We start from the raw sequence: 23,929 nt of genomic DNA on the forward strand, positions 1-23,929 counted from the left end.
CCACCTCTGTGACCAACAAGTAGCCTGCGCGTATGTAAACAAGCAATTAGCCTAGCAAGCTACAAGCTACAGCTAACTCACCTTTTAGCATTTTCAGATGGAAGATAAGGAAATGAAAATGCAAAAGGCGCAGTTATCAATTCCGTAATGAATACAAAAGTCACAAGAATGACTTAATGCAGACAGATATACAAACAGCGTTATTCAAAGCTAACGCTAAAGACAAAGACGCCGTACAAACCACTAAGTCACATCAACTTATACAATACTATTTATCATTATTTTAGTGTAGTTTTTGAATTATCTGGATAGATAAAAGGAAATGATCCCTCTATTAAATGGAGCCTTTCAGCAAATCCGTCACTAAACTGGTGCAGGTTTGAGAAACATTCCTCATTGAAGTGATGTGCACATACAAAAAGTGTCCTGGGCACGTTCATAGGCACATTTCCCAAAGTAGTTCTCAGAGATCCTGGGACTGGAGGCCGGTGTAACGATAAATGTTGGTTAATACAACCACCAACCGAACACCTGGATTATAAATGCGCATTTTCTTCATCATGTTGAGTTTGCACTACGAATCAATAACAGGATGGCGCATTCCGAGAGCAAATAGACGGAAGTTATTACAATCATGTTAATACGAGAGACTGATTATATTATTTAAAGTACAGATCTGACAGTTCTACGCCGCCGTACTTAACGAACACACCTAGTCACGTGTGTGCACGAGCTCAATGAGCATTTTAAGAGTGTAACAGCCTGACCAGTGGGGGCAGCAGTGCACTAACCGTGTCTACTCTGCTGCACAAAAAGCAGGAAGCAGACAGAGCCCCGTGTGCGGTTAGCTCGGAGCTAAAGCTAAAAACACTTTGTTAAAATGTCCAAAGGCCAAACGCTGAGAGCTTTGGTGAATGAGCGGCTGACTGCGGCTGCTGAAGAGATCTTTGCGCTGTTTGAAAGAACGATAGCGGAGTATGAGGAGGAACTGTGTCGCTCCAAAGAGGAGAACCAGAGGAACCAGGACACTCCACAGACTCCACGGATTAAAGAGGAGCCAGAGGAGCAGAGCGTCAAACAGGAGGAAGACACGCTCCCAGCACAGGTGAGCTTTATCCACAGTGTTGGAAGTCACTAAATACACGGACTGAAAATACGTAGGTCTTTTCAGAATACTCATTTTGAGTAACTGTCCGGGAGGGGGGTAGGGGCCACGGCTCGTCACACTTTGGGAACGACTGGTGTCCATTTATTTTCTGTCTATAATTTGAATAACAAAGAGAGCCCATGGAACATAAAGGAAACTTGTGTTTGAGGGTTTTAAGGTCACAAATATCCACAAGTATCATAGCAACCAAAAAGCCAATGGAGAGCGAGGTTGGTGAAGGCACTCGGCCCTTCACGCCCGCACCGTTGGTTTGGCAGAGGGCGAGCTGTAGCAACGAGGCTGTTTAAAGATGTTCGTTTGTGGTGTAAGCGTCAATGAGCAACATGACCATAGCTCATTAGACCTAGCCTACAAACAAACAGCTTATTTCTATGGAAATATTGTTCCTTTGGTTCTAATATTCCACAATGTTTCAATAGAAACATGCAGGTGATGTGCCGCCTCCAGAAAGAACATCTGGAGGCTGTGCATTTGTTCTCATCTTGAAATTGATAAACGTATAACAATATTTCTAACAAACCTCAACAAGAAAATGACAGAAAAGCATTTAGTACATTTGTGATTGAAATCAAGAAGTATTCCAATTGTTTTCAGTCAAAATATTAATTTGATTATTTATTTGTTTGGGACAATGCATACTAATGAACAGACATGATATAATATGAATGTAAAAACACTGGATTATAGCCAAAGGCTAATTTCTATCTGTTCTCATAAAAGGATCATAATAAAAATTGCAGTCCCCATTATTTCAGTCAGTTTGGCCCATTCAAGACACTTATATTTTATACCCACCCCCTTCATATTTGCCCAAACATGCAAATATGTCTCTGTAGAAAATTTCACATTGCCACTATAGATGATGCATGTCCGAGGGGGGTCACAGGTCACCTCTGGTGGTGGCTCATGTGGTAGGTCTGTGGGGGATCACAGGTGTTAATTCACTCCTTTATTGGTGGTGGTGTGAGGGAGTGTAGGACTTTAACAACATAGCCAACCTTAAAAGAGCTTGCCTCATTGATAAAGTCCAATAGTCTAATCTTTGCTTTTTCAGAATGTGACAGTGGTGGTGAGGAATGGGTTTTTTATATTAAGTATTTTTAGGCCACTTTTATAGAGCTTTTCAATGGTTTTAAGTGTTGTGGGCGAGGTAAGAGACCAAGTAGTTAAACAATAGTCTATGTGGGGATGATCATAGTAGAAATAACTTTTAGCAGCACTCAGGATTAAGTTGTTGTATTAATACTAATATTTGTCTGTTTGTTCTCAACCCCAGCTTCCAATGGGCGTGCCAGAGTCCAGTGCTGTCTGTGTGAAGACAGAAGAGTCCTCACTGCTTCAACATAGACAAGCTGAGCACAGAGAGGAAACACAGGGACAGGACATCAGCACAGAGCCACATTTACACTCAGAGACTGAGGGACACATGGAGCACTCCTCTGACACTGACAATGATGAAAACTGGAGAGCTCCATTCAGTTGTTCAGCTGCACAGATGGAGACAGAGGCTGATGGAGACCACTGCAACCAAGTCCAGAAAGGCCAAACGCTGAGAGCTTTGGTGAATGAGCGGCTGACTGCGGCTGCTGAAGAGATCTTTGCGCTGTTTGAAAGAACGACAGCGGAGTATGAGGAGGAACTGTGTCGCTCCAAAGAGGAGAACCAGAGGAACCAGGACACTCAGACTCCACGGATTAAAGAGGAGCCAGAGGAGCTCAGCGTCAAACAGGAGGAAGACACGCTCCCAGCACAGGTGAGCTTTATCCACATGATTGTCTAGGATGAAGTGGGGTGAAACGGACCACATAAGGTTGGAGAGCACAGCTTCTGTGTCAATATTTCTTTTCATATATTTATTCATCAGGACCATGTAACAAACGCTTGTTCCACCAGACTGGAACAGTGAGGAATGCAACGTAATATATGTCTCTGATGAGTATTGGTTTATAATGGCAATTATGACATCATACAATAATTCAGATAATAAACATTTTCACCGATAATTAGAAGCCCAAAATACACAAATTCAGAGACATTTACTCTGAAGCTTTCTCCCTTAGAGCTCTCTCTCTGAGCCCTGGCTCCGCCTCCTGCTTCAACCGCTAAGACGGAGCAGAGCAGACGGTGTGTCTGGGTCCATGACTAGCCTTTATGCTAGCCGGTGCATCCATCATAATAAAGTTGCCGTTTGTTTGCAACTGATGTATTTCTACTTCTTCAGGATACGATTTTCAAGCTTCCCATCTCCCTCTGTCCAAGTCGTCTCTGAGCTCATTCTCAAGTTCAGATCGTCTTCATCAAAGCCTCTCCTCCATCACTTGCCCTCTTCTTTACTAATATTATTTACAACTCCCTGACCCCTGGAACTGTCCACTCATCACTCCAAACTGCATCCATCACTCACAATATGAAAATTGTGGGGTAGAGTCTTCAGCCGCTCTGCTCCTCAGCTCTGGAACTCGCGCTGACTTGACCTCCGCAACATTGACTCTTCATCTCTTCAAATCATGACTCTAAACTTGCTCAATCATCACATAACCATTCACACACCAGTTTTGGATTATTATTTTTTCTCTTCACCTGTTTGTTTTTTAATCTGTTCTGTACAGTGGCCTTGGGTGTTCTGAAAGGCACTTATAAATAAAATGTATTACTTATTTATTTATTTTTTTCAGGAGAGTCAAAATATGAATATTAATATTTTTGTGTTTGTTCCCAGCTCCCAGTGGACGTCCTAGAGTCCAGTGCTGTCTGTGTGAAGACAGAAGAGTCCTCACTGCTTCATCATAGACAAACTGAGCACAGAGAGGAAACACAGGGAGAGGACATCAGCACAGAGCCACATTTACACTCAGAGACTGAGGGACACACGGAGCACTCCTCTGACACTGACAATGATGAAGACTGGAGAGCTCCATTCAGTTGTTCAGCTGCACAGATGGTTTCAGCCCAAGGAGCTGATAAGAAGAAACACCAGTGCTCTGTGTGTAAGAAGAGGTTTGGGACTAAGCAGATTTTACAAAGACACATTAGAATTCACACAGGCGAGAGACCATTCAGCTGTTCAATTTGTAAGAAGACATTTACTATAAAGTGCACTCTAGATAAACATGTAAAGATACATGCTACTGAACGACCTTACAGCTGTTCAATATGTGAGAAAACATTTGCCCTAAAGTGTAGTCTAGATGCACATTTAAAAATACACGCAGGCGATAAACCATTCAGTTGCTCCACATGTAATAAGACATTTACCATAAAAGGTAATCTAGATAAACATGTGAGAACACACACTGGAGAGAAACCATTCAGCTGTTTAACCTGTGAGAAGACATTTTCTCAAAAGCTCCATCTACATGAACATGTAAAGACACACACTGGTGAACGACCTTACAGCTGTTCTACATGTGAGAAGACATTTGTCACAAAGTCTCATCTACGTAAACATGAGAGAACACACACTGGTGAACGACCTTACAGCTGCTCAATATGTGAGAAAACATTCACCATAAAGTGTAATCTAGATGTACATATGAGAGTACACACAGGAGAGAGACCATTCAGGTGTTCAACATGTGAGAAGACATTTATCACAAAATCTAGTCTATGTAAACATGAGAGAACGCACACTGGTGAGAGACCTTACACGTGTTCCATTTGTGATAAAGGGTTTTCACAAAGCTCGACTTTGAAAACACACATGCGAACTCACAGAACAGAAACTGAGACTGAAGGCTAATTGGTTGTGTTCATGAGATGCCTACAATTCTGTGCTGGAGTCTGCTGCTTCATTAGGGCCCGAGCACGAATGTTCGAGGAGGGCGAGTCTGTGACTCATCCACCCCACACTTGCAGGTCTACAGTATCTCCTGGTGCACAGAGAAATGGTGTTTAAACAAGGTTAAAACAATAGCTGTATAGCTCCAAAGTTTGGCAAATCCAAAGGTGAAATTATTCAAATGATTCTAGTGAAGTTTAAAACACAGTGGAGCATTTCCACCTTGTGATGTCATTTCATGGTAATACAGGAACACAGTGTTTTCTGTGTGAGAGAAGAACTAAAAAAACTAAGAAAAAAAAGCCCAAATTTAAGTATCATTGAAATACTTTATGCATAAAACAGGTCCATTCTGATTTAGAAGAGGGAGATATTTTTTTAAGTTATTGTCATCCATTTGGGTAAGTAACATGTCTTTATTTTGCAATAAGAAATTGTCACAGTCGTATTGATATCGCTTCTTTTGTTTTGGTGCCACTGTTATCACAAGAACTTGAGAGAAATGGGGCCACAGGTAAACCCTCTCACATGCTTTCAGAGTGAGAGACATGCTTTCGGCAGCTAACATCAGCTAGCTAACCAGCTGCATGAGGTATCTTCATTATACATGTGTAGTTATTGTAACTAGATTCATGTTCTAATATTGCTGTATGATGTGCACAGCTATAAATGCACAATTGCACCTTTTACTTAAAGACCTTCAAATGTATTACTTTATTTATGATTTTCTTTTAAGTAAACCAAGACTTTTATACAATTTTTAAAATGTTTTAACTCCATTTCTGACAAGCCAGCGCCATGTCCGGGGGAAGAAACCAAAGGAATTATTTCTGTGAATGCTCTTGGAACTATCAACAACAAATTAATGAGCAACAAGTAGCCCACAGTTACTTTCAGAGAAGAGGGTGAAAAAACTGCTACCTTCAACTTAAACCTGATTGACACGGTGTCTTTTCCAAAACTTTGTAAAGACAAGAATGCAAAGCCAATGCAACAAGTGATAAAAGACAATGCTAATATAGTTACATCACCCAAAATACAGTTTACAAACAGATTTTTACCACTGTCAGACTGAGGCTGATGTTCACATACAAACAGAAAATAGATTTTTATCACAAAACAAGAGCAAGGAAGTTGGCAAAAGAGCAGCGATCTGTGCCAAATGTCAAGGTCAGAGACACGCTGCTGTTAGGAGACTGCTATCAGAGATGTGAGACACAGAATGCAAACTGGCTCTTATTCTAGTCACACTTTTTCTGAGATTACAAAACTCCTGCCAAAAGTTTAACTCCTCGGTGTGTTGACTAAACAGCTGATTGTGCACGTGGGTGCAGTTGACACCAGGATGGAACAGACTGAAATCTTGAAAGGGGATTTCATTAAATTATTCAAGGAGTTTGATAAAGTGGAGGTTAAGACATTCATCAGTGGACCTCTTCCCAGCACAGACAGAAAGAGGATGAACAAATTAATTGAACACATGGCTGTTCAACGAATGTGTAGACAGAGGACTACACTACATTGAGAACTTTGATCTACTCTGGAAACAAGAGGACCTGTTCATGGGAAATCGCCCAGTGAGAGAAAAGAGGAACAAGAGAAGCATCCCTACTGCGTCAGCCGGATCGAGCCAATATGTCCACCAGCACCACCAGCAGCACAACAACCACAACCATCTCCCCCAGCGAGGGATTCACCAAACCTCCCCCAGGGAACAAGTCAGCAGCACCACCACTGTCACAATTGAAAGTTTCATGTCTAGAGTCACTTCCCCCAGGGCTCTCGTCACAGGCATTGAACCTGTCTGTGACAGCCCCAACAGAGGTGTCAGTCCCAGCAGCACCTCCATCACCTCCCCTGCCCACAGACCAGCCCTGGGTCCCCTTTGTTAAATGCAGGGAATACCACAGTTATACATAAACTTGTACCTTGTTACATAAATATTCATGAATTATTACTGTGGCCTTATTAAATGTACTTCTGAAAATGTTTTGTAACAAAAAATATTTTGTGCCATCAAATAAAAGTCTGCACACATTATCTAGCTTAAAACAGAGCTAATAACAGGAGCTAGCAGTAGATAATGGTTTAAATGTATCAAAATATTCATTAAAATTATGATACCATAAGTATTAGCCAAATAAAAAAACAACAACAATACAACATAAAACAAAGTTGAACTTTCAAAGCTGAAAACGGGGATGTATTTTGTCTGTGACTGAGCTGACCATGTTTAAAATTAACGCATGCGGCAAAAAACAAAACCAATAGCGTCCACTAGAGGGCAGTAATCAACTTTAACATTAACAAAGATTTTTAGAGTGAACATTAAATGTGTTGCAGTACAATCATGTTAAAACGAGATACTGATGATTTTATTTAAGTACAGCTTTGGCAGTTCTACGCCGCCGTACTTAACAAATACATTTTCGGAGTGTAAGCCTGACCAGTGGGGACAGCAGTGCACTAACCGTGTCTACTCTGCTGCACAAAAAGCAGGAAGCAGACAGAGCCCCGTGTGCGGTTAGCTCGGAGCTAAAGCTAAAAACACTTTGTTAAAATGTCCAAAGGCCAAACGCTGAGAGCTTTGGTGAATGAGCGGCTGACTGCGGCTGCTGAAGAGATCTTTGCGCTGTTTGAAAGAACGATAGCGGAGTATGAGGAGGAACTGTGTCGCTCCAAAGAGGAGAACCAGAGGAACCAGGACACTCCACAGACTCCACGGATTAAAGAGGAGCCAGAGGAGCAGAGCGTCAAACAGGAGGAAGACACGCTCCCAGCACAGGTGAGCTTTATCCACAGTGTTGGAAGTCACTAAATACACGGACTGAAAATACGTAGGTCTTTTCAGAATACTTACTATATACTACTATAGACTATAGAATACTCTTAGAATACTCATTTTGAGTAACTGTCCGGGAGGGGCTGGTGTCCATTTATTTTCTGTCTATAATTTGAATAACAAACAGAGCTCATGGAACATAAAGGAAACTTGTGTTTGAGGGTTTTAAGTAGAGATGTTACACTCGAGCCTCTCAGCTCGACCCTATGAAGCGGAAGTGTTGCATTGTTTCGATACGCGCTTCACCACACCAAAAATCACGTGACCAGTCAAACCGAGGCGTCAGAAGTGTCAGAAATACGTGTCGAGCTACGGTTTCAAGCTGACATTTATGCACCAAACACCCGGAGACAACGCCAACTGCAGTGGCTGCTGCTGTTGGCAGGTGAGTCTGTTCATTTATGTGGGTCATTACATGCTTCAGTATACACACAGACAAAATGTTACATCATTTTATTCTCCAATTTTTCCAGTTTAAAATGCCTCTCTAGCTGCAAACTCTTTAGTTGGCCAAGTCAGAGTACAATTAATACAAACATATAAGTATAGGACACAAAGACACCAGTTTGAAAAGTAATTTTTTTATTAGAAAGTCGCCATTTTATTGGTATAGCACATGTAAAAACGTGAGTTGCGCCAAAGTGAGAAAAGCAACTTAATTTAAACACACGTTGACACAAAATAATGTAAAACAATTCCATAATAAACAGAATAATAAGTTATAAGAGAATAAAAAAATGGAAGTGATAAAATTCATCCAGGTAAAAGTCACAGAAAAGGGCAGTGGGGGTTAGAGGAAGTCTTTCTGTGTAATGCAATGCAGTATGTTGATTTAAGGCCAAAATAGAGAAATAAAAACACCAGGCTCATGTAGAGTGAGTTAATACAAAATGTAAGGTCAGAATAACAAGCCTGACAGCAGTATTTACAGAGAGAGGGTGATGATTTTTCAATAGAAAGTGAATTAGAGCTAGAATTAATAGAACCAAAAAATACAGCAGTGTAGAACTCCAAAATCTGCACTTAATACAAAAATCAGCATTATCATGTTTTATCATGATGGTGTCATGAAATATGTGATAAGTTATGTGTAAAAGTGCTGCATCAAAAGAGGGTCTATCTGTTTTGTCGCAGCAGCAGCTCTTCACATAAATATATATAATCCCATTATACTATATTATATTATAATCCCAAGAAAATAATAATTAGTGCTCTAATAAAAATGTTTGTTTGACTTAGACTCAATCATTGAAGCGATTAAAGGCTTAAAGCCAGGGACGTAGTTGGACATGAACCTTTACTAGGACCTGCACTCTCCCATTTGTGCAGTAGATATTAGGTATTAAAACATCAATAGTGACATTCTTCAGCTGAAAATAGAGTTTATTTAAAACTCGATTTTTATTTATACATGACACTCCATACTTTAAAAAGAAAGAGAGTGTACAATGGTGCAATAATAAAGTTTGACTGAAGTACAGTACCTCCCTTTTGTCATGTTAGTGTATGAATATTTAACTGTAATACCACTATCGACCACTGAGGCAACATGGCGTATTATTCATTACGTCGATCGCGATCTACCAGTCGATCGCGAAGGCATTTTGGGTAGATCACGTCATCCATACAGTCACATGACTAATATACAGGACAACAGTCGGACTACACCTGACTCTAGGTCACATCATGGGCGCTGCACACGCATAAACAAGCGCGAGTTAACTTAACCCTATAGCGTCGGATACTATCGTCGCCGATAGACTCGCGGTTGCAGACTTTCCAGCAGAGTAACTCCGCGCTGAGTCGTGCTCTCATGTAAATTCAAACGGCGTCTCAAAGCAGAGACATGGGGCTATCTAAATATTTTACCATCATTATGGTAATCTGCCTCTGTTGTCCCTCAAAGGTGACGAATGAGAGCGCGGGGCTGCGGGGATTTTCACACTCATTTATTCGATGTGTAAAAGAAAAAATACGGGTGGATGTGTAAAATAGAAGTAGTTGTGTGAAAAAATGCAGTAGATTCTGATACTTCATTTAACATGATTTTTATGGCTATAAAAAAAGACAAAACCGTAATCAACATGATTAGCTCTGTTATCGCTTTCAAACAAAAAATGCAATTTTACTCCTGACTGTCAGAAGCTACTGCCCGAACTGTGCATCCCCCACTGATTCTATTCAGTGCAAGTCATCAGAGCAGTAATCATCATTCAAGTAATTATGAACATGTAAGAAGTTCAGGTGTGTTGTGCAGTATTATCTCATGACGTTGTGCAAGGTACATCAAAATGCACTGTACATGTAAGAATTCATAATACATTTACAAATAAATATATGTTTAACATTTTTGTATTAGGTGGTAGATCTTTCAGACAGGATCTGGATTTTAAAAGTAGCTCACATACTGAAAAAGTCTGAGCACCCCTGGTGTAAATAGTCTTAATTTGAAAAGTTTGGGTCAAACATTTGATCTCTGGATGATCAATGAAACAGACACAAATGAAACAAAACGTAACTCCCGATGTGTTTTTTGAGATTGCAGTAGCAAAACAGCCTGGTGATGATCTGAAACGCTCATTTAAAGTTCATATAAATGGCCCTCGTTTCATTTCAGATTCAAGTGCCTATTTTTCTCTTTGGCTGTCACTTAATTTACAAAGCTCTTCTTTCTCAGCTGATAAAACAGCCAGATGATGGAGCCTATCTTGTGTCACTTTGCAGCACACTAAAGACCGCTCACAGCTGCATTTGTGGACAGGTTTGTGAGGCATATCTGAAGAACTTGGGTTGGAAACATTATTTTATCCAGCAGGTTGAAAACACATTATGTCTTTTGAGATTATCTTTTGGTGCCAGATGCCAGTTTTTGGCCCCTAAGACCTCCTCAGATTTGATCTCTACCTTATAGTGGTCTGAAGGCCCTGCTGCTCATTAAGAAAGCTAACAGTGGATTACAGGCTCCTCTGAGGTCATTTACAGAGGAAAAACACTGATCCACCTCAGGGACCATTCGATCAATGCAGGGCAAGTACAGTACGTTTTATTTTTTACTTTTCTACATCACTGAGGTCATCAGCTGCTCCAACATTATCCTGCATTCTTTTCTGCTTCTGTCTTAGTGTAGAACACATGGCTCTTGAGTCTGGTTTGCAGCACAAATGTCTTTCACAGCAGTGTAGAGGTCAGTGGCCTTCTCATGTGTGTGGAACTTTTCACGAGGTCTTCTCATATGTGGAGCTGTTTCCACGTGTCACAAACCCTTGTACTCTGTAGTGTCACTTTGAAGATTGCGGTTAAGTTCTGTCCCTTGCTGAGCTTGGTTAGCAGCCCAACTGCCATTGAGCTACTGGTGCTTCTGAGGCACTGAAGGAGAGCGGGAACATTCTCAGGAACGTTCTTCACAGCCCTGAGTTGGTCCTCCCAGCCAAGGAATATAAACTCTCTAAAAGTTCAAAGAGCCCTGGCTCCTGGTATCAGTGAACACATATACATATGAATGGCCTCTGGATGTTTTGCCTGTGCCTGTACGCCACCTACAGTACGCCACCTGTACAACACGCCACCTAGAGTACGCCACCTAGAGTACGCCACCTAGAGTACGCCACCTAGAGTACGCCACCTAGAGTACGCCACCTAGAGTACGCCACCTAGAGTACGCCACCTAGAGTACGCCACCTAGAGTACGCCGCCTGTACAACATGCCACCTACAGTGCCGCTCATCACTGATGCGCCATCATAAGATGCACTAGTTTGTCCTATTGCGGTGTTGGGCTCATCAAATGCCTTAAGTGTTGTCATTGTGAGCAAGTGACCTTTCACCCCTGTGTCCACAACATACACACAGCCAGATGCTCAGTAGTGCCATCTTTGGCTTTATCAGCAATTACTGAGAACATTCTTGCTTGCTTGATCTCCTGTATTATCTTGGCTGTGACTTCACTAGCGCAGTGTTCAGTTATCTCGTTTCGAGCGAGTGGTAAAACGTAAGTCTGAAGGGGCTGAATGTGATTGCAGGAAAGCGTCAAACTTCTGTAGAAGTTTCATGCAAAAAACTTTCTGATATCCATCTTCAAAGAGTTGGTACAGGATAAGCCAGTAGTATTAACACTCATGAAAAAGAAGGTAAGCTAGCCCACGAGCTAGCAGTACTGTACTGTGTGCGTGTTACGGTTCTATTAAAATAATGCATTTTGTGTTTATAGTTGTATGAGCGCACATCACACTGATGGGTTTATGATACATGGTCGGAAAATTCCTGTATCTTTGACTCTGCTCTTTTTAGCCACGTATATATAATTATATATAATATAATTGTATATATAATTACTCTGACCATGAGCATTATCTAATACACAGAATATGTGTTAAGGGCCAGTTGGTGACTTGATGTCCTCTGGTCACGGCGATCCTTCGTCTGGAGCCTGTGCATTTGTTCTCACCTTGAGCTTGTTAGAAATATTGTTATACATTTATCAAACATCAACCAAGATAATGACAAACATTTAGCACATTTCTGATTGAATTAAATAAATATTCTGATCATTGTTTTGAGTCAAAATATGAATATTAATATTTGTGTGTTTGTTCCTCACCCCAGCTCCCAGTGGGCGTCCAAGAGTCCAATGCTGTCTGTGTGAAGACAGAAGAGTCCTCACTGCTTCAACATAGACAAACTGAGCACAGAGAGGAAACACAGGGAGAGGACATCAGCACAGAGCCACATTTACACTCAGAGACTGAGGGACACATGGAGCACTCCTCTGACACTGACAATGATGAAAACTGGAGAGCTCCATTCAGCTGTTCAGCTGCACAGATGGAGACAGAGGCTGATGGAGACCACTGCAACCAAGTCCAGAAAGGCCAAACGCTGAGAGCTTTGGTGAATGAGCGGCTGACTGCGGCTGCTGAAGAGATCTTTTCGCTGTTTGAAAGAACGATAGCAGAGTATGAGGAGGAACTGTGTCGCTCCAAAGAGGAGAACCAGAGGAACCAGGACACTCAGACTCCACGGATTAAAGAGGAGCCAGAGGAGCTCAGCGTCAAACAGGAGGAAGACACGCTCCCAGCACAGGTGAGCTTTATCCAAATGATTGTCTAGGATGAAGTTAGGTGAAACGGACCACCTCAGGTTGGAGGGGCACAGCTTCTGTTTCAGTATTTCATTTAATATATTTATTTATCAGGACCACGTACAATTAGATGAAGCATGAAACAAACACTTGTACCACCAGATTGAACAGTGTGGGATGCACCATAATATTGGTCACGATAAGTATCGGCCAAGGCAAGGCAAGTTTATTTGTATAGCACGATTTGTACACAAAGTAATTCAATGTGCTTTACAGAATAAGAAGGACATTAAAATCACACAAATCAAAATATAAACACAAATAATCATCATAAAATTATTATTAAAACAGAAGAGTGCAGAATAAAAACCTTTCAGCTGAACAGAACTGTTTTGAGCCTGGATTTAAACATTGTCAAAGTAGAGGCCTGTCTCACATCTTCAGGAAGATTGTTCTAGGTTTTATTTGCATAAAACTCAAAGGCTGATTCCCCATGTTTAGTCCTGACTCTGAGGACTTCAGGGACCTGCCTCCTGCTGGTGCCCAGAGTGTGAGATGGTTCATGTGGCTCTAATATGTGGGAGATGTTCTTTGGTGCTGGTCCATGGAGAGACTTGTTCACAAGCAGAGCTGCTTTAAAGTCTATTCTCTGAGCCACAAACCTGAGCACAGGACACATGTGTGAAGTACTTCCTGGTTCTAGTCAGGACCCGAGCAGCAGTGTTCTGGATGTACTGTTCTGTGTTAAGGCTTGTTTTTTTAGAGGCCAGTGAGCAGGCCGTTACAGTAGTCTAACCTACTGGACACAAATGCACGGATAAGTCTCTCTAAGTCTGGCTTTGACAGTTTACATTTGATTTTTGCAATGTTTTTAGGTGGTAAAAAGCTGCAGATGTTATTGATTTGATGTGGATGTTTAAGTTCAAGTCTGAGTCCATTATTGCCTCTAGATTTCTAGCCTGATTTGAAGGTTTTAGAGAGAGAGACTGGAGGTGACTGCTGACACTTTCTCTGTGTTTCTGTGGCCAAAGATGATGACTTGAGTCTTGTCTGAGTTTAGCTGGAGAAAGTTGTTTTTCCTCCACACACTGATCTGTTGGATGCAGTGAGTGAATCCACTGGTCTATATTCACCTGCTGCAGTGAGACATGGATCTGAGTGTCGGCTGCAGAGTTGTGGTAGTACACATTATTGCTGCGTATTAACTGGCCTAACAGCAGCATGTAGAGATTGAACAACAGGGGTCCCAGAATTGACCCCTGGGGCACCCCACAGGTCAGGGACATTTTATCTGAGACACATTTTCCAATTTCAACAAAGTACTCCCTGTTTTCTAGATGGGACCTTAACCAGTTTAGTGCCCTACCAGTGATGCCCTCCCAGTCCTCTAGTCTCTGTAAGAGGATCCCATGATGGACAGTGTCAAAAGCAGCACTCAGATCTAACAGGATCAAGACTGGGACTTTGCCTGCATCAGTGTTCAGGCGGATGTCATTCGTCACCTTGATAAGAGCAGTCTCAGTGCTGTGGTGGGGTCTAAAACCTGACTGGAAAACATCAAAGGAGTTGTTAATTTGGAGAAAGTTAATAAGCTGTTGGTAAAAAAACTGTATTGAGGACTTTGCCTAAAAACGGCAGATTCGAGATTGGTCTGTAATTGTTCAATATTGGCATCAAGACTGCTCTTCTCTAGGAGAGGCTTGATAACTGCAGTTTTCAAAGCTCTTGAGAATGTTCCAGACTGAAGTGACATGTTAACTATGCAAGTGAGTGGTGACAGGAAACTGTTGAGAAATTTAGTGGGTAACACATTGGGGCAGCATGTAAATGAACTCAGACTGGTGACAATTTCTTTGACAGTTTTGTCAGTTACTTGTGCAAAGTGAGTCAGCTCAGTCTTGGTGGGTGCAGCGATGTTATGTGCATCGTGGAATTGATGGCATTTTTAACCTTGTCATTAAAGAATACTGCAAACTCATTGCACTTAGATGTGGAAATTAGTTCTAATGGCAGCGGAGCTGGAGGGTTTGTTAATCTGTTTACTGTTGCAAACAGGACATGAGAGTTGTTACTGCAACTTCCAATAATGTCAGAAAAATCCCTCTCCCTTGTTCTGCTTAAACTGTGGTTGTACATCTTTTCTCTGTAAATCTCATAATGAACCTGGAGCTTTGACTTGCACCATTCCCGCTCGGCCCTCCCTTTTCTGTGCCCTGACTGAGTCATCATTCCTCCATGGCACTTTCTGCTCATCTTTATCCATGTGAACCTTCATTGGGGCAATGGTGTCTAGAACATTCAAAACACTCAAAGTCACAGAGTTCAACAAATCATCAGCATTAGAACATGCGGCATTTTCAAAGTGTATCATTTCCATGAGCAGTGCACCTGTGTTATCATTTATGTGTCTCCTTCGTACAACTACAGGACCAGCCACTGGTTTGAGAATAACAGATAAATCAAAGAAGAGACAGAAATGATCAGACAGAGGAACATTGACCACATTGACATAGGTGGGTACGGGGATGACTTCAGTGTAATTGATGCCAGAACTCTTGATCACACTATATTAGGTTTGAGGGGAGCCATCTTAATTCCTGATCTGATGAGGCTTTCTAGATGGTTGCGAAGGAACGTGGGTGAAGGTGAGGAGGAGAGTGAAGAGTCCCTAGAGGAAGTAGAGGTATCAAAGGGGACCAAGGGCTGCTCTGTAGGCAGGGGGAGGTGATGGAGGTGCTGCTGGGACTGAAACCTCTCCTTGGGCTGTCACAGACAGGTTCAAGGCCTGTGACAAGGGCCCTGGGGGAAGTGACTCTGGAGACGGATCTTTCACTTGGGAAGGTGGTGGTGCTGCTGACTTGTTCCCTGGGGGAGGTGGTGATTCTGATGAATCCCTTGTTGAGGGAGATGGTTGTGCTGCTGGTGGTGACTCCTTTGCTGGGGGAGGTGGTGGTTTTAGTTGTGGTGCTGCTGATGGTGCTGACATATAGGCTCAGTCTCTTGCTGGCACAGCAGGGATGCTTCTCTCTTTAATCTTTCCTTTCACTGGCCCAGGACCCTGTCCAGGTCAGTGCCTCAGAGCATAGAGGACGTTATGCGTCAGCACTCTCAATCCACCTCTGCTCAGGTGCGGCCCATTTCCCTTGAACAGGTCCCCTTATTTCCAGAATAGATCAAAGTTCTCAATGTGTAGTGCAGTCCTCTGATGGCACACATGTTGAATAGCCATGTGTTCAGCTGAAGCAGCCTTGTGAATTTGTTCACCTTCTTTCTGTCTGTTCTGGGAAGAGGTCCACTGATGAAAGTCTTAACCTCCACTTTATCAAACTCCTCAACTAATTTATTGAAATCCCCTTTCAAGATTTCAGTCTGTTCCATTCTGGCGTCAATTGTACCCACATGCACAATTAGCTGTTTAACTCCTCAGTGTGTTGAAAAAAACTTTCGGCAGGAGTTTTGTAATCTCAGAAACAGTGTGACTGGGATAGGAGCGAGTTTGGATTCCTCTGTGTCTCACATCTTTGATAGCACCGTCTCCTAACAGCAGCGAATCTCTGACCTTGACATTTGGCACAGATCGCATATCTGCCGCTGCTCTTTTGCCAACTTCATTGCTCTTGTTTTGTGACAAAAATACATTTTCTGTTTGTATGTTAAGATCAGTTTGTGACAGTGGGAAAAATCTGTTTGTAAGCTGTATTTTGGTGATGTAACTATCAGCATTGTCTCTTATCACTTGTTGTCGGCTTGGCATTCATCTCCTTACAAAGTTTTGTAAAAAAAACACCATATAATTCACTCTCTGAAAGTAACTGTGGGTTGCTTATCACTGGAAGTCACAGGGAGCGTCCGGTAAAGTCCCTTTTCAGATTCTAAAACAAATATCCGTGTTTGTAGCTCACTAATTTCTTGTTGATAGCTCCGACAGCGTTCACAGAAAGAATTCCTTTGATTTATTCCCCCGGACATGTCGCTGGCTTGTCAGAAATTTAGTAAAAAAAAAATGTAAAAAAAGGTTTAAAGTCTCGGTTTACTTAAAAGAAAATCATACCTAAACAAATCTTCCAGCACTAGAAGAGGTAAAATGATTAAAAAGCAAAGTAGCAAGCAAAGCACTTTTAAAACGCACTAATGACCTCCTCATAGCTTCTGACTCTGGCCTTCTCTCCATCCTCATCCTCCTCGATTTAACAGCAGCCTTTGACACCATCTCACACACCACTCTCTTTCACAGACTCCAGTCTAGCAGTATCTCTCACACTCCTCTCTCCTGCTTCTCTTCATATCTCTGTGATCGCAGTCAATTCATTCAACTTAACCCTCGCAGTCCTCTCTCCTTTCCTGTCTCCACTGGTGTGCCCCAGGGCTCTGTCCTTGGGCCCCTCCTCTTCTCTCCTCCTGTTCTGCTCCTCTCCTATCTCCTTCTGCTCCTCGTCTCTCTTTCTCTGCTCCTCCTCCTCTTCCTCTCTCCCCCTCTCCTCTCTCCAGCTCTCTGTTCCTTTCCCTCTTCTCTGCTCCTCCTCCTCTCTCTGCTCCTCCTTCTCTCTGCAGCTCTGTTCCCTCCGCCCATCTCGTCACCATGGGGGAGGAGACCCTTCAGCCGCTCTGCTCCTCAGCTCTGGAACTCGCTCTGACTTGACCTCCGCAACATCGACTATTCGTCTCTTCACATCACGATTCAAAACTTGCTCAATCAGCACATAACCATTCACACTCCAGTTTTGGATTATTTTTTCTCTTCACCTGTTTCTGTTTTTAATCTGTTCTGTACAGTGGCCTTGGGTGTTTTGAAAGGCAAATGTATTATTATTTGTATTATTATTATTATTACTATTATATTGTTGTTGTTGTTGCTGTTTTTGTTTTCAGGAGAGTCAAAATATATTAATATTTGTGTGTTTGTGCCCAGCTCTCAGTGGGTGTCCCAGAGTCCAGTGCTGTCTGTGTGAAGACAGAAGAGTCCTCAATGCTTCATCATAGACAAACTGAGCACAGAGAGGAAACACAGGGAGAGGACATCAGCATAGAGCCACATTTACACTCAGAGACTGAGGGACACACGGAGCACTCCTCTGACACTGACAATGATGAAGACTGGAGAGCTCCAATCAGCTGTTCACCTGCACAGATGGTTTCAGCTCAAGGAGCTGATAAGAAGAAACACCAGTGCCCTGTGTGTAAGAAGAGGTTTGGGACTAAGCAGATTTTACAAAGACACATAAGAATTCACACAGGAGAGAGACCATTCAGCTGTTCAATTTGTAAGAAATCATTTACTCTAAAGTGCAATCGAGATAAACATGTAAAGACACATGCCACTGAACGACCTTACAGCTGTCCAACATGTGAGAAAACATTTGCCCTAAAACATAGTCTAGATTCACATTTAAGAATACACACAGGAGATAAACCATTTAGCTGCTCAACATGTAAGAAGACATTTACCATAAAAGGTAATCTAGATAAACATGTGAGAACACATGCTGGAGAGAAACCATTCAGCTGTTTAACTTGTGAGAAGACATTTTCTCAAAAGGCCCATCTACATGAACATGTAAAGACACACACCGGTGAACGACCTTACAGCTGTTCTACATGTGAGAAGACATTTGTCACAAAGTCTCATCTACATAAACATGAGAGAACGCACACTGGTGAACGACCTTACAGCTGCTCAACATGTGAGAAGACATTTATCACAAAGTCTCATCTATGTAAGCACGAGAGAACGCACACTGGTGAACGACCTTACAGCTGCTCAACATGTGAAAAAATGTTTGCCCTAAAGTGTAATCTAGATGCACATATGAGATTACACACAGGAGAGAGACCATTCAGCTGCTCAGCATGTGAGAAAACATTTACCATAAAGTGTAATCTAGATGCACATATGAGATTACACACAGGAGAGAGACCATTCAGCTGTTCAACATGTGAGAAGACATTTGTCACAAAGTATAGTCTATGCAAACATGAGAGAACGCACACTGGTGAGAGGCCTTAGAGTTGTTCCATTTATGATTAATGGTTTTCTCAAAGCTCGACTTTGAGAACACACATAAGAACTCACAGAACAGAAAGTGACTGAAGACTAATTGGTTGTGTTCATGAGATGTTATAAAGAGCCTAGAATTCTGTGTTGGAGTCTGCTGCTTCATTAGGGCCCAAGCACGAATGTGTGAGGACAGCGAGTCTGTGACTCATCCACCGCACACTCACAGGTCTCCAGTATCTCCTGGTGCACAGAGAAATTATGTTTAAATGAGGCTAAAACAATAGCTGCCAAAGTTTGGCAAATCCAGGGCTGAAATTATTCAAATGATTCTAGTGAAGTTTAAAACACAGTAGAGCACTTCCTGTATTATACAGGGATTATACAAGGTGGAACAGAGTGTTTTCTGTTTGAGAGAAGAACCCAGGCCAAATGTAAATGTCATTGAAATGTTTTATGCATAAAACGGATCCATTCTGATTTAGAAGAGGAAGATATTTTTTATTAAGTTATTGTTGTCCATTTGGGTAAAACATGTCTTTATTTTGCAATAAGAAGTTGTATTACACAGTTGTATAGATATTGTTTCTTTTGGTTTGGTGCCACTGAGAGCTTTCGGCAGCTAACGCCAGCTAGCTAACCAGCTGCACGAGGTATCTTGATCATATATGTGTAATTACTGTTACTAAATTCATGTTCTAATATTGCTGTATGATGTGCGCAGACAGAAATACACAAATAGACTCATTTAAAGACCTCCAAAGTGAGATCATTTTACTTTCCAGTTCTGTGTGAGCAAAGCCACGATGGAGTGTGGAGTTATACTGTTTTATTTGTCTTGTAGTTTTCAGTGTTTCATGGCATTTTGTTAAGGCCAGTACTCGAGAACCATGTGCAGTGTGGTCCTGGAGGAGCTGCAGTGAAAATAAAAATAAAGCTGTGATTAGGAGATAAGAGTGGTTTAAGACAAGTTAAACTTCACTAAAGTTATTTTACAACACATTTAATGAAAGGGTTTTCTTCTGCACTTCATGGTTATATTTCTGTTCTAGATATGGAAGTTTAATTTTTAACTTCAAACAAAATGCACAAAGTTCATTCAAGTTATACAAGTTAAAATAGTTTTTGCATAAATAAATTCATTGCAATCAAAGTTGTATTCATCCATCCATTTTCTTCCTCTTATCCGGGGCTGGGTCACGGAGGCAGCAGTCTAAGCAGACTCCCAGACTTTCCTCACCCCAGACACGTCCTCCAGCTCCTCCGATGGGACCCAAGGTGTTCCCAGGCCATCCGAAAGACATAGTCCCTCCAGTGTGTCCTGGGTCTTCCCTGGGCCTCCTCCCGGTGGGACATGCCCGGAATACCTCCCTAGGGAGGTGTTCAGGAGGCATCCTGAACAGATGCCCGAGCCACCTCAGCTGGCTCCTCTCGATGTGGAGGAGCAACAGCTCTACTCTGAGCTTTTCCCATGTAACCGAGCTCACCCTGGGTGCACCTGGCTACCCTGTGGAGGAAACCAAAGGACAAGATTGCGGATACAAGAGGCTGCTCTTGTATCCGTAATCTTGTCCTTTTGGTCATTACCCAAAGCTCATGACTATAGGTGATTGTAGGAACGTAGATTGATCAGTAAATCGGCTCAGCTCCTTCTTTACCACAATAGACCGACACAGCGACTGCCTAACTGCAGATCTGCACCAATCCACCTGTCAATCTCATGCTCCATCCTTCCCTCACTCATGAACAAGAACCCGAGATGCTTGGAATAGAAATAGAAAATGCAAAATGGTCCTAAACAAACTGTTTGGTTGTCAATCATACAAAAATAAGACAATGGAGCTGCACATAAATAACTCCATTATTAAAGAAACTATTTCCTTAGCTACTCATTTAAACATCTGTAAAGGAGATCACCCAACACTTCACTCCACCTGCTTGTGCTGATAATATCACTGACCCTGACCAGGCTCTGTTCAGTATCACTGATATTTCAGACCATGAAGTTGCCAAAGTAATTTCAATCTTAAAAAACTCAAAAGCACTTGATGCAAATAGTCTAAATACAAATTATTTGAAAGAATTTAACGATCCTCTTGTACAACCAATCATCCACCTCCTCAACATTCGGTTGTCCCAACTGGTTGGAAAGTAGCAGCAGTAACACCACTTTTTAAATGAGGTGCTAAAACAAACATGTCTAATTATCGGACTCTAAGCAGACTTTCTGTTATACCTAAAATAGCTGAGAGGTGGGTGGAAGGTCAAACTTCTCACTGCTCATTTAGAAAACACCAAATCCTTGTTACATCCACTACAGTTTTGCTTTTGTAGCCATCACTCCACAGACACTGCCCTGTGTGTGTTAACAGAAAACATAAAGCGCTTGCTTAATAGCAGTCACTGTGTTGGGGACGTCTTCTTAGACTTGAAGAAAGACTTTGACACTGTAAACCATCAGATCTTACTGTCCATGTTGACTCATTTTGACATCTCTAGTCAAACTCTTCAGTGGTTTATATTGTATCTGTCCTGGAGGAAACAGTATGTGGAAGTTGATGGAGTAAAGTCTTTGTGTTTAGATTGTGATGTTGGAGCCAGAGGTCAGTCCTTGGGCCGGTTTTAATCTCCCTCTGTATCAATAACTTACCAAATACTTGTCCAAAAGTATTCTCACAGATGTATGCGGATGATGCAATCATCTACACTCAAGCCAAAAACCTTCAGCAGCTGCTGAGGACCTCACAGGTGCTGAGGACCTCACAGGTGCTGAGGACCTCACAGCTGCTGAGGACCTCACAGCTGCTGAGGACCTCACAGGTGCCTTATCGTCAGTGCATAAGTGGTTTAAAGACTTGTGCCTCTTGTTAAACACCAAAAACTGTCTGTATGTACTTCTCAAAATGTCATACTGAATTAAAGCAGTCAAATTTCTTTCTTATCGGAGTAGAACTTCATCTGTCCCAGAATTTAAATACCTTTACATCCTAGACCCAACATTGTCCTTCAAAAGTCACGTAAAAAAGTGTCTCAGGTGATTCAATTCAATAATCAGAATTTTCATCAAATTCAGAATAACTTAATCCCGAGTACTGCTAAAACTTATTTCTACTCTAAGATCATCCCCCACATAGACTATTGTTTAACTACTTGGTCTCTTATCTGGCCCACAACACTTAAAACCATTGAAAACATCTATGAAAGTGGCCTAAAAATATTTGATAAAAAACCCATTTATCACCACCACTGTCACATTCTGAAAAACTATTGAACTTTAACAACATGGTCAACCTTAAAAGAGCTTGCCTCATTGATAAAGTCCTACACTCCCTCACACTACCACCGATAAAGGAGTGCAATAACACCTGTGACCCCCCACAGACCCACCACATGAGCCACCACCAGAGGTGACCTATGACCCCCCTCAGACAAACCACCTTTGGTCAGAATGTATTATAGTTAGTTTGGTTAGTCTTTATTTAAGGGACCATGTACAGAGACATTAAGCATAAAACAGAGATGTTCTGCACCAGATTATAGCTAAGTAGCTAATTTCCATTTGCAGTCCCTGGTTTACAGAGAAAAAATACAGTAGTCACAATAATAATAAAAAGCAGATAAGAACTTATAATTTCTATGCACATTCGCACGTCTCAGTCATTCATCCAGTTCAGACACTCTGATGCACACACATTACCATACTTAAAGTACATTACACACTTTACATATTACATTTAAAACACAATAAAAAAAACCTCAGTGCTGGTAAGTGTAGTTGTCCCAAAGCCATTTTTTTAGTTCAGAGGAGAATGTCGTATGGTTTGTGATAGTTCTTATTTCAGGTGGGTGGTTGTTCCATTGTTTTATTGCATTGTAGGAAAAGGCTGTTGCAAAAGCAGTTTTCCGTTTTGGGGTGATACATTGTCCGGTGGTGGAAGCTCGTGTGGTTCTGGAGGAGACGGTGGATGCGCACTGGACCAAGTGTCTGAGCGGTGTAGGGGCAGAATTATTTAGTATTTTGTGGACCAGCCTGGAGAGATGCTTGCTTTTGTAGATTGTCCAAGTTCAACAGTTTATATTTCTGTAGGATATGGCAGTGGTGGTGGTGTCGAGGTTTTCTGTCTAATAATTTTAATGCTTGTTTGTGGAGGGATTCTAGGGGTTTGCGTTGATTTGTTTGCTTGTGACCAGCAGAGTTTACAGTAATGGAACCGGGACATAATCATGGCGTATGTGATGCTTCCAGGGTTAATAAGTTTCTTATACTTTTGAAGGTTTTTATATGATATTTCAGGCTATGGTACATTTGTTTTATATGTTTTTTAAAAGTTAGGGTAGGATCCAGTGTAATGCCAAGGTATTTATACTCAGAGACGTTTTGGATTGCTTGACTGTGCACATTGACTTTTGGAAGGACTATTTTTTTACTTTTATTTGTGAAATACATTGTGGCAGTTTTTTGTACATTTAGAGTGAGACATGATCTGTCCAAGGTGTGACCTGTGGAATAGTCTCTAACCCTGAGACAATGTCCCATGTACAGTTCTTTTAAAGCTCGGATGAAAAAACGTTCATGGTCAAACCAAACATGCATCATTTATAGTGGCAATGTGACTTTAACTTTTCAAACATATTTGCATTTTTGGGCAAATATGAAAGGGATGGTTATAGAATGTAAGTGTCTTGAATGGGCCAAAGTGACTGAAATAATGGGGACTGTGTAATGAATGGAATGTGCAATATTTTCTACAACTTTCTCCAGCTAAACTCAGACAAGACTCAAGTCATCATCTTTGGCCACAGAAACATAGAGAAAGTGTCAGCAGTCACCTCCAGTCTCTCTAAAACCTTCAAATCAGGCTAGAAATCTGGAGGTAATAATGGACTCAGACTTCAACTTAAACATCCACATCAACTCAATAACATCTGCAGCTTTTTACCATCTAAAAAACATTGCAAAAATCAAATGTATACTGTCAAAGCCAGACTTAGAGAGACTTCCATGCATTTGTCTCCAGTAGGTTAGACGACTGTAACGTCCTGCTCACTGGCCTCTCCAAACGAGCCTTAAGA

At 41.7% G+C, this 23,929-nt stretch overlaps 2 protein-coding genes across 2 annotated transcripts; both read left to right on the forward strand.

Annotated features, from left to right (window-relative positions):
* Positions 1-771: 771 nt before the first annotated feature.
* LOC117383476 (zinc finger protein 260-like) lies at positions 772-5,708 on the forward strand. Its single transcript, XM_055227969.1, has 3 exons — positions 772-1,105; positions 2,445-2,921; positions 3,888-5,708. The coding sequence occupies exons 1-3, from the start codon at positions 881-883 to the stop codon at positions 4,905-4,907; spliced, it is 1,722 nt and encodes a 573-aa protein (XP_055083944.1). The 5' UTR covers positions 772-880; the 3' UTR covers positions 4,908-5,708.
* Positions 5,709-7,448: 1,740 nt separating this feature from the next.
* Positions 7,449-20,006, forward strand: LOC117383478 (oocyte zinc finger protein XlCOF22-like). The gene is made up of 3 exons (XM_055227957.1): positions 7,449-7,731; positions 12,390-12,866; positions 17,774-20,006. Exons 1-3 carry the CDS (start codon positions 7,507-7,509, stop codon positions 18,866-18,868), a joined length of 1,797 nt encoding a protein of 598 aa, XP_055083932.1. The 5' UTR covers positions 7,449-7,506; the 3' UTR covers positions 18,869-20,006.
* The last annotated feature ends 3,923 nt before the right edge of the window (positions 20,007-23,929 follow it).

This window comes from Periophthalmus magnuspinnatus, chromosome 16 (genome assembly GCF_009829125.3).
Source record: "Periophthalmus magnuspinnatus isolate fPerMag1 chromosome 16, fPerMag1.2.pri, whole genome shotgun sequence".
Taxonomy (NCBI): domain Eukaryota; kingdom Metazoa; phylum Chordata; class Actinopteri; order Gobiiformes; family Gobiidae; genus Periophthalmus; species Periophthalmus magnuspinnatus.

Bases quoted from the DNA above. Each gene is read 5' to 3' on its own strand.
- LOC117383476 (XM_055227969.1), top strand. From the start codon at position 881: ATGTCCAAAGGCCAAACGCTGAGAGCTTTGGTGAATGAGCGGCTGACT. The intron at 1,106-2,444 runs GTGAGCTTTATC...TCTCAACCCCAG, and splicing joins AAGACACGCTCCCAGCACAG to CTTCCAATGGGCGTGCCAGA. The intron at 2,922-3,887 runs GTGAGCTTTATC...GTTTGTTCCCAG, and splicing joins AAGACACGCTCCCAGCACAG to CTCCCAGTGGACGTCCTAGA.
- LOC117383478 (XM_055227957.1), top strand. From the start codon at position 7,507: ATGTCCAAAGGCCAAACGCTGAGAGCTTTGGTGAATGAGCGGCTGACT. The intron at 7,732-12,389 runs GTGAGCTTTATC...TCCTCACCCCAG, and splicing joins AAGACACGCTCCCAGCACAG to CTCCCAGTGGGCGTCCAAGA. The intron at 12,867-17,773 runs GTGAGCTTTATC...GTTTGTGCCCAG, and splicing joins AAGACACGCTCCCAGCACAG to CTCTCAGTGGGTGTCCCAGA.